Source organism: Otolemur garnettii, unplaced genomic scaffold (assembly GCF_000181295.1).
Source record: "Otolemur garnettii isolate 467f Iridium unplaced genomic scaffold, OtoGar3 scaffold00102, whole genome shotgun sequence".
In the NCBI taxonomy this organism is placed as follows: Eukaryota; Metazoa; Chordata; class Mammalia; order Primates; family Galagidae; genus Otolemur; species Otolemur garnettii.
The window spans coordinates 755,403-766,533 of record NW_003852497.1 but is presented as its reverse complement, the minus strand read 5'-3'; the positions used below and the strand labels follow the sequence as shown (position 1 = coordinate 766,533).

General features: G+C 44.3%; 1 protein-coding gene across 3 annotated transcripts in view; it reads left to right on the top strand.

The window, feature by feature from the left end:
- Positions 1-6,182: 6,182 nt before the first annotated feature.
- Positions 6,183-11,131, top strand: part of LETM2 (leucine zipper and EF-hand containing transmembrane protein 2) — a 17,233-nt gene continuing 12,284 nt past the window's right edge. Inside the window, exons 1-3 of one of the 3 annotated variants that reach the window (XM_003796285.3) lie at positions 6,183-6,250; positions 7,527-7,909; positions 10,063-10,121. In XM_003796285.3, coding sequence (XP_003796333.1) covers positions 10,086-10,121 — 36 coding nt within the window. In that variant the 5' untranslated portion in view covers positions 6,183-6,250; positions 7,527-7,909; positions 10,063-10,085. Of the gene's footprint in view, positions 6,251-7,455; positions 7,910-9,977; positions 10,122-11,131 lie in introns of all 3 variants that reach the window. The other 2 variants (XM_003796284.1, XM_023517011.1) reach the window with 2 other exon arrangements.

The window sequence follows — 11,131 nt, the reverse complement described above, 5'->3', positions numbered from 1 at the left end:
CCGGGATTGGGGCGCAGGGGGGCCGGGGAGGAAGGGCCCGTCGGCAGGGCGCAGAGCAGGGGCGGTCCGAGGGCGCCGGGACACTGCCGGAGCCCGCAGGCGACCCGGCCGAGAGGCCGAAGGAAAGGTGCGAAGGAGAGTAAAAGGCAGCACAAAACCACCAGACTGAGGAGACGGCTGAGAGGTGGGGCCTGCGGACAAAACCGTGCTGGTGCGAGGGCTTTGGTACTAATTAGTCACAGCACGCAATGGACGCCACATGGGACTCCTCTGGGTGACACCGAGCTACGGTCCCTAGATGTTAGAAAGAGCCTCCAAGCGGGCACCCGGCGCGAAGACCGGGAACGGGCGGAGCAATTCCCGCGCTGTCCGACAGCTGTCAGAGAAGCGCTGCCCCTTACACGAGGGCCAGCACCCGGAAACCGCAGCGGCAGTTGGAGACTTAAGCCTTGCGAGGGGGACCGTCTCCATTTCAGCCGCGGCTGTGAGTGTGTCGTGGTGCCCTTGGCTGCCAGTGGTAGAAGTCGCGGTGGGGTCCGGGAGGCACCCCGACCTCGCCGCGCGTCCCCGGCGCCGCACGCCCCCTTCCTGCTAGCACTGCGGGCGCGGAGCTTTGTGGGTAACGACGTCAGCGCCGACAGCATCCCGGGCCGCCGGGGACCCGGGCTGCTCCGTGCCAATCACGTGCCCGGCCCGCGGTGGCTCCCCGCCAGAACTGCGCAGCGCCGGACGCGAGGGCTGGGTCCTAGACGGCTCTGGTAAGAGCTAGAGGAGGAAGAGGGAAGCAATTCTCTGCAATCCCTTGGCCCTCCCTATTCTAGGAAATTTATGGAAAACAATGGAAGGTCCTAAGTATAGGACGCAGTGAACCAGTCTTTTTTTTTTTTTTCCTTTTGAGACAGAGTCTCACAATGACGCCCTCGGTAGAGTGTTGTGGCCATCACAGCTCACAGCAACCTCAAACTCTTTGGGCTTAAACGATTCTCGTGCCTCGGCCTCCCAAGTAGCTGAGACTAGAGGCCCCCGCCACAACGCTGGGCTAAAGTGAACCAGTCTTGTAGCAGTGTGCGGACCTGGTGATGAAGAATAAGAACGTGGCAGCACAGACGTGCAAAGTAAACACAGGCAGCAATCAGATGAAGAAACCAGGAAGGACCCTGCTCTCCATTCTGAGAATAATAAAGCCATATCCCTGGTATGCGTCGTACTCTTTAAAGACATAATGCTAAATCTATTTGGTTCCATTACACGAAATTACTGATATCTTTACCACTTAAACAAAAAATTAAAACATTCCTTCAGATCAGTTTTTTTTTTTTTTTGAGACAGAGTCTCATTATGTCGCCCTCGGTAGAGTGCCATGGTGTCACAGCTCACAGCAACCTCAAACTCTTGGGCTTAAGCGATTCTCTTGCCTCAGCCTCCCAAGTAGCTGAACTACAGGTGCCCACCACAACGTCCGGCTATTTTTTGTTGCAATTGTCGTTTTTGTTTAGCAGGCCCATGCTGGGTTCGAACCCTCCTGCTTCGGTGTATGTGGCTGACGTCAGGACCACTGTGCTATGAACACCGAGCCTCAGATCAGTTATTTTAATGGGTATTATGAATTCTTTTTTTTTTCGCATAATCCTGTTAATAATACCAAAGATAATACTGACAATTACAAGTTCTCTTTACTTGTAAATCATTAAATGTTTTTAAACTTATGCTTTGTGTGGTACCACAAATTGAAACAAAAAGTAAAAGCACATTTTTTATTTGTGATAGATGTCTTTTAAAAACAAGGGTGGTCACCTGAGCCTAGTTTGATGACGTCTATTGAAAAGAGGGGTTAAATTCGTTTTTCTTTTCCTTTATACTTCCACCCTTCTCCCTGCCTCCCAGCTTTGTTGATAAATGGTTGCCTTGACCTGGCACCTGGATCTTCCCCTTGAGGAGAAGCTGGCAAATTGTCCCCAGGGATTTTATTTCAGCCTGCTTCTAATAGCCATGCTGACAACAATAGTTGGAAATTATGTGATGTAAATGCTTAATCTCTTGTTGCAAAACATTAGAAAATACAGTTAGTAACATAAAATGGCCATTACAAATAATACTTTATTGGCTCGGCGCCTGTGGCTCAAGCGGCTAAGGCGCCAGCCACATACACCTAAGGTGGCGGGTTTGAATCCCCAGCCCGGGCCCGCCAAACAACAATGATGGCTGCAACCAAAAAATGGCCAGGCGTTGTGGCGGGCGCCTGTAGTCCCAGCTGCTTGGGGGCTGAGGCAGGAGACTCGCTTGAGCCCAGGAGTTGGAGGTTGCTGTGAGCGTGATGCCATGGCACTCTACCCAGGGGGATAGCTTGAGGCTCCGTCTCAAAAAAAAAATGTCAAAAAAGCAAATAATACTTTATTTACATTCTCAGCATCTAACATCTTCTGAGGTACACAGCATGTTAATTCTCCATAGAAAATGAGCAAGCAATTCACTAAGACAGGAAACACAATTCTCAGGGCCAGAGTTACAGGGGCAGGGGACTTTTTAGTTTCTCTTCTGAAAATTACATACAAAAACTCCCTACACGAGCCAGGTGGGGTGGCTCATGCCTGTAATCCTAGAACTCTGGGAAGCAGAGGTGGGTGGACTGCCTGAGCTCAGGAATTGGAGACTAACCTGAGCAAGAGCAAGACCCTGTCTCTAAAAATAGCCAGGTGTTGAGGCCCGCACCTGTAGTCCCACTACTGGGACAGAGACAAGAGGATCATTTGAACCCAAGAGTTTGGGGTTGCTGTGAGCTGTGACGCGACTACTGAGGGCAACAAAGTGAGACTCTATCTAGGAAAAAAAAAACTCCCTACAAGATAAATCACTTACCTTGAAAGTCAAAGAAATTGTCAAGCTTCATAAGAGGAGAAGGTAGACATTGCTTTGAACAAATGGATTTCAATCTTAACCTTTCCCTTTTTAGAATAGAATTACTGACATATGGCCATGGTAGAAAACATAGCCCATCTTTCAAATACTGTGCATAGGATCATTTATCTGGTTTATGAATAATTAATGATTTTTACTGTGCCCGGTTGTATGTGAATACAATGCATGAATAAAACTATTTCCTGGTATAAAATGTCTCCCAGAGAACTAGGAATGTTTTTGCATCCCTTATAATCTTTTCCAGTAAATTACATGTACATGGTAGTGCAGTAATTAATTTAATATTAATGTGAAAGCTCTGTTTGCATTTTAGAGCACAAAATTTACCATCGGGAATTTTCAGGGAGGGAAAGGTAAAGAGACCAAAGCTTGCAGATGTTAATTCTAGTAAACGTAAGACATGAAGAGAAACATTAATGTGGAAATGTGGCCATCAAACAAGCACAAAGGGACCTCTAGTGGCAATACCAAGAAGTTTTGCCTATTTAATAGTGTTGATCTATTTGGTTATTAGCTAAAAAATGCTTTGTGGATTAAAAGCAGTATGCATTTTTACTGAAATTCAGTATGTGCCATCTTTCATTCTTAGAAGTGTGTAGCCCAGATGAGTAAAGTCTGTGGTCAGCTCACATGTTAGGAGAAGTATTCCCCGTGAGAAAGCGATTCCTTGCTGTCTGGTTTCTGGGTAGCGCCACTAAATTTTTACTAGAGCCAGATAAAGTGGATGGGAAGAGATAACTGAGAAACAAGAATATTTCTACCTCTTTCACTTTACTGAGATGGCTCAGTTTCCCATGCTAGGAACTGATGTGCCCCCCAAACCGGCAGTGCCTATGATCATTTCAAAGCCACCACAACATACATTTTATCTAATTTTCTTCTTCTTCTTTGTTTTTTTTGTTTGTTTGTTTGTTTGTTTTTTAGACAGAGTCTCACTATGTCGCCCTGGCGTCACAGCTCACAGCAACCTCCAACTCCTGGGTTCAAGTGATCCTCTTGCTTCAGCCTCCCGAGTAACGGGACTACAGGCACCCAGTCCAATGCCTGACTATTTTTAGAGATGGGGTCTCGCTCTGACTCAGGCTGGTCTCCCAACTCCTGACCTCAGGAGACCCACCTGCCTCGGCCTCCAAGAGTGCTGGGATTACAGGCGTGAGCAACCGCGCCCGGCCTACACTAACAAATGATCGTGAACAACACGTTAAGAGAACACTTATAAAGCAAAAGTCTTCAATGGCTTTCATAAAGACTTCACAGCATCCTAGCCTTGGGCCCTGGAGAGGGAGGAAGAGGGATGTTTTCCTTCTGATTCCCGCCCTTTTTGCTGCCCGCCTCCCCACCCGCGGCGCGGCGTTTAGGTGTTGAAAGGGAGCAGGCGGAGGGACAAGACATCAACGTGATGTTATTCGTGACTCCAAGATGGTTACCGTGGCGACTATCAGACAAATTACGGCCATCAGTAGCATAAGAGCCTCTTTAAATCTAGTCTTTATTCAAGGTTTCCTCGGGAGTAGCCACAGCCTACAGCAGAAAAACATCAATCTTAGGCTCCTCAGCACCAACGCTCCCCAAATGAAACCAAATCCAGAAGTCACTTCCCCGAAGGGAGCGCGACTCTGTGGCTTCCTGGGCTGCCAGAAAAGGGCACCGCCCTCCCTAGGATATGAGGGCTCATTGGCTGATGATGTCGTCACTCTGTGACGTCGGAGGGGCGGGGTGGAGCCGTAGAGACTTGGCCGCTCTGGCTGGGAGAGGCGGGGGAGGACTGGGAGGAAACTGGGAGGACCCGGGCGGCCGTTCCTGGGAGTCCAGCGGAGGAGGTAGGGGTGGGCCGGCCTGGGTCCGGTCTGTTAGGTGGCGGCCGTGCCAGCCTCTTATCCGAGCCCACTCCCTCCGCATCCTGCTCCTCCCGACAACTTCCAGTGCCCACCGCCCTTGACCGCGTCGCCCCAAACTCTGGGTCGCAGCTTCCACTCCCCTCCTTCCGCGCTCCTTTCTGTTGCGTACCCTGTTGCTCCTGCTCGTCTTATATAACATTTCCAACCACCTCGATCGTCATCCAGGGTCGTCTTCTCGGGCCTACCCTACCATCAGGCTCCTCCCCAAACCCCGAATCCCCCCAGGCCCCACAACAGACAGGCCACCCTCACATGACACGCACGAAAGTCAGTGACTGAGGAAGCGCGTTTTGCATCCGTGTCGTGAAGTGCTCGAAGCAAAGGTAACCCCAGGAGCCCAAGGACCGAGAGCGGGTTAACCGCCGCGTCGGGTCTCCTTGCAGCAAAACACCGCCCACCGGTAGTCTGGGTTCGTTCAGAGACTGTTAAAATGCGAGCTCTGTGGTTGACATCTCCATCTAAGGCAGACCTGGTAGTACTTCCCCAGCTGCAGGAGAGTAGAGTTGACAGCGTGAGGTACTAAGGCTCCTTGCTGCTCGGTGCTGCCTCTAGCAGAAAAGCGCCACAGGATGGAGAAAGGTTTTGGTGAAGGTGAAGGTTATTTGGAACAGTTTGGGCTCTTAGAGAATCACTAGGAAGGGAAACCGTTTTATCTCTACTTGAGCAATTAGTAGAGTAGGCATCAAGTGTGTCTTCACAGCTACATAAATGAGAGTGCTGAGTATAGCTTGCCCAAATATGAAAAGAAAGCTAATTGAAAACAAATCCGTGATATTCACTTTTTAAAAGTACTTAGCAATCATTCAAGTTACGCTACTAATGAACAGAAATCAAAATGTCTCTGAAGACGATATCACATCTCATCTTCATGAACATTATCCTACTAGAGATCATTTCCATTTATTGGCATTTCAAATTGCTATCCTCAGATCCAGATCTATAAAAATATCATTCATGAGGGCGGTGCCTGTGGCTCAGTGGGTAGAACGCCAGCCCCATATACCAAGGGTGGTGGGTTCATACCCGGCCCTGGCTAAACTGCAACAAAAAAATGGCAGGCGTTGTGGTGGGCACCTGTAGTGCCAGCTACTGGGGAGGCTGAGGCAAGAGAATCACCCAAGCCCAAGAACCGGAGGTTGCTGTGAGCTGTGACGCCACAACACTCTACCCAGGGTGATAAAGTGAGACCCTGTCTCTTAAAAAAAAAAAAATTCATGAATGTTGGAAATGAACTTGAAGGGAGATTTTGTAGCTTAAGTATGTAAATGTTCTACTCTTGCAATTGTTAAAAACACTTAAATCCTGATATCTTTTAATTGATGTAATTTAAAAATACTTATCTGTTTATTTACTCCTTTTCCTAGGCCCCTAGTTGAGTCAACAATAAATATGGCTTTCTACAGTTATAATTCAGTCTTAGTTATCGCTCGAACAAGGTAAGCAATGGAACCTGCCCAATATGCATGTGAATCTCATTCTTCTAGATGGAAAGGATAAGTGTAAAAAGATTGGCTTAGCACACAATTAAAACTTTCTTGGTTTTTAGGAAGCTGAGATTTTAGTGTAGTTAAACTTACCAAAATTTTCTATATGCTCTAGAACTCAGGCTGAGTAATTTTGCAGATGTGTGGTAGAGGTTAAGGAGATATAATGAGTTTTAGAGGGACACCTCTGAAATGGATGCATGTCACATGAGGGCCTTAGGTATAAAGTAGCAAAGCCAGTCCTAGGGCATATTCCTGTCCCTTTAAGGTCTGTTATCATTTATTTATTCAGAAGAATATTCACTGAGCACTTACTATGTGCCAGATACCATGTATTCAAAAAGTATTTTATCTTGGCATGCTTCAAAAATAATCTGAAAGAATGGAAAAAGTCATCTCTTTGCCAGTAACTTTCTTTGCCTGGATCTGTCTTTTTTTTTTTCTCCAACAATCTGATGTGTTAGTTTAACTGAAAGTTATAGGCTGTTGCATTAGTACAGTGGTTCTCAACCTGTGGGTCACAACCCCTTTGGACTGTATTACAGGTTTGTGGCATTAGGCAGGCTGAGAACCACTGCATTAGTAGAAAAGGCAGAGCTCCTCAGCTGGGCAATTCTAATTTTTATTCCGAACATTCTTGAGAAATCTTAGGTGAAGGGCATTTCAACTGTAAGTGTCTTTCATTTGAGGGAGTTCGTAGGCACTGCATAGGTAAAACAATATTATATAACTGGTTAATTCCTACAATGACAATGAAATGTTTCATTAAAACAATGTCCCTGTTCATGGTTAAAGATACAAGCCTTCCACCTATTTTATGATAGTAGACAAAGAAAAGAACATTATCAAACACCTGGAAGAAAGATGTTTGCTATTAGATTTTTTAATTAGTAGTCACAGAGCTTCCAACTTCTAATATAGCAATTCTTAGGGATTATTTTACTAATATTTCACATAGAGCATATAATTCACTCATAGAGCATCTGTTCTTCGATTGGGGTCAAAAGTTATATTTCATACTTTTATGAACATCAGCTGTTCCTAAAACATAGGCTTTAAAACCATTGTTTTATTTTAACCAGAAAAAAGTACCTATTTCTTTAACTTTCAAGTTTGAATAGTAGATGCTTAACTCAGACCGTTGCTCTTTGTTCCAGATTCCCTAGCCATTTTGTCCATCCTACCTGCTCATCTTACTCTCCATCATTTGCATTTCTTCACTTGCCAGATTCCCATTTAAATAAGACATGTATGAAGAGCTATGGAAGCAGGAAGTACTCCTACCCTAGTCAGTCAGGCAATAAAACACTTCACTTGCCAACTCGACTAATACAAAAGCTACACACATCAACTTGCTGGCTACGAGAGGTTCCTAGTAAACCTCAGCTGGAGCAAACCACAGAAAAGCTACAGGCGAAAAACTCTCATCCCACAAAAGAAACTGGCACAAAGATTAAAGAAGGAAAACGATCTTATACACAAAACATTGTGGATGAACTTAAATATTATTACAATGGATTCAACTTACTTTGGATTGACACCAAAGTTGCTGTCAGAATGGTTTGGAGGCTGTTGCATGGACAGGTGCTGACCAGACGAGAGAGACGAAGGGTAGGCAAGAATAATATTTGAGAAAGGAAATGTGAAAAAAAAAATTTCTGAGACAGAATCTCTCCCTGTTATCCTGAGTAGAGTGCAAGTAGCATCAGCATAACTCACAGCAACCTCAAATTCCTGGGCTCAAGTGATCTCCTGCCTCAGTCTCCTGAGTAGCTGGGACTATAGGCATCTGCCACATACCCACCTAATTTTTCTGTTTTTAGTGAAAATGATTCTCACTCTTGCTCAGGCTGGTCTTGAACTCCAGAGTTCAAGCAATCCTTCCTCCTTGGCCTCCCAGAGGCTAGGATCACAGCCTTGAGCCACTGTACCTAGTGGAATATGTGAAATTAAAATGAACTATTTGGGAACCAAGTTTTAAACTTCTTAAAAATGCTAGGCCAGGGCTCAGCACCCATAGCTCAGTGGTTAGGGCACCAGCCACATACACTGAAGCTGGTGGGTTTGAGCTTGGCCCAGCCTGCTAAACAACAATGACAACTGCAACCAAAATATAGCTGGGCATTGTGGGGGGCACCTGTAGTCCCAGCAACTTGAAAGAGTAAGGCAAGAGAATCACTTAAGCCCAAGAGTTTGAGATTGCTGTGAGCTGTGATGCCACAACACTCTATCGAGGGTGACATAATGAGACTCTGTCTCAAAAAAAAAAAAAAAATCCAAGGCCAGGCATGGTAGTTTGCACTTATAATATCAGTAGTTAAAAAAAAAAAAGTAGAAATCCTAACTGCTACTGAGAACCAGACCTTCTTACTGAATTTCCTACTTGTCTGCAACTGACTATACAATTGTAGTTAATATTCTTAAAATGTTTATAGATTTGCTGGCTGGGTGCCCATCACTCAGTGGTTAGGGCACTGGCCACGTGCTCCAGGGCTGGTGGGTTCAAACTCAGCATAGGCTTTCTATAAAATAGCCGGGCATTGTGGCAGACACCTGTAGTCCCAGCTACTTGGGAGGCTGAGGCAAGAGAATTGCTTGAACCCAAGAGTTTGAGGTTGCTGTGAGCTATGATGCCACAGCACTCTATTGAGGATGACAAAGTGAGACTCTGTCTCAAAAAAAAATTTTTTTTAATATATATTTGGGCTGGGCACAGTGGCTTATGCCTGTAATCCTAGCACTCTGGGAGGTCCAAACAGGTGGATGGATCACCTGAACTCAGGAGTTTTAGACCAGGCTGAGCAAGAGGAAGACCCCATCTCTACTAAAAATAGAAAAACTAGCTGGGAATCATGGTGGGTGCCTATAGGCGCAGCTACTTTGGAGATGGAGGCAAGAGGATCACCTGAGCCCAGGACTTTGAGGTTGCTTTAAACAAGGCTGATGCCAGTGCACTCTACCCAGGGTGACAGAGTGAGATTCTGTCTAAAAAAATTTTTTTTGTTTTAATATATTTGCTTATAGAATGGTTATGTTTTTAAATCTCTTCAAGGAGTTAAGAGGCTTTGGGTTTGAACTGTCATTAATACCTTAAGCATATGTATTTTAAAAACTGATTTTAACTGATACTATTGTATTAAAGCATGGACCCCCTAAATTAGATGAAAGCTAAGAGATACCAATAACATGTTTTGACTGTCATAGATTTCCTTGAAGATATACCATAAAGGACAGTGCCTGTGGCTCAGTCGGTGGGACACCGGCCCCATATACCAAGGGTGGCAGGTTAGAACCCAGCCCCAGGCCAGCTAAAATAGCAGTGACAACTGCAACAACAACAACAAAAAGCTGGGCATTGTGGCGGGTGCCTGTAGTCCCAGCTACTCGAGAGGCTGAGGCAGGAGAATTGGTTAAGCTCAAGAGTTGGAGATTGCTGTGAGCTGTGATGCCACAGCACTCTACCCTGGGTGACAAAAGGGAGACTATGTCTCAAAAAAAAAAAAAAAGTATAACATAGATATTATTTTAGAGCTATGGCATACAGAAAAACCTGGCCTTTTCATTTTATAAACAACCTGTCTTGGGTTTTTAACACTTTAAGAACTAAGATGATCTTTTTAGATTTTGTTTTTGGCATGTCCTAAAACAATCAGTATTGAATATGCATTTAATTCTTTAGCTGTTGAGAACTTGTGCTGATTTCTTCCGCCTGGTCCCATTCATGGTGTTCATAATTGTGCCCTTCATGGAATTCTTATTACCAGTGTTTCTGAAACTCTTCCCCGAGATGTTGCCATCCACTTTTGAAACGGAATCCAAAAAGGTATGTAGGGTTTTTAAACTTAAAACAAAATTAATAAACTTGTTTTTTAAGTGCAATTTTTAGGTTTACAGAAAAGTTGGGTAAAAGTACAGAGTTCCCGTATACCACTCACCCCCTCATAGTTTTCTTGCATTAGTGTGATGTATTTGTTACCAATAAAGAATCAATATTGAAACATTACTAATCAAAGCTTGTACTCTATATACTTTCTGTGTTTTATAGCTCTGTGGGATTTGCAAATCCATCATGTCATGGACCCACCATCACAGTATCCCTCAGAATAGTTTCATGATTCTAAAAACCCTCTGGGCTCCACCTGTTTGCTCAACCTGTGGTAACCACTGATCTTTTCACTATCCATGGTTTTGCCTTTTCCAAAATGTCAGATACTTGGAATCATACAGTGTTTAGCTTTTTCAGACTAGCTTTTTAAACTTACCAATATGCGCTTAAAGTTCTTCCTTATCTTTTCATGGTTTATTTCTTTTTATCACTGAATAATAGTCATTTGTAAGGATATACCACCATTTACTTATCCATTTTCCTATTGAAGACACTTTAGTTGCTTCCTATTTTTGGCAGTTACGTATAAAGCTTTTTTATACATTTGTGCTGTTTTATACATTTTTATACGTTGTTTTTGTGCATATGTAAGCTTTCAGCTCATTGGGGTAAATACCTAGGAGAATAATTGCTGTATCATGTAAGAAACTGCTAAACTCCTGTAGTCCCAGCTACTCTGGAGGCTGAGGCAAAAAAATCCCTTAAGCCCAAGAGTTTGAGGTTGCTGTGAGCAATAATGCCACAGCACTCTACTGGGGGTGATAAAGTGAGACTCTGTCTCAAAAAGAAAAGAAAAGAAAAGAAACTGCTAAACTGATGGAATACAGAATGGTACTTCCATCAGTAACGAATGAGAGTTCTTGTTTTTCCTCATCTTCTCCTCCATTTGATGTTGTCAGCAATAGCTGTTGTTTTAATTTCTTTTTTTTCTTTTTTTTTTTTTTTTT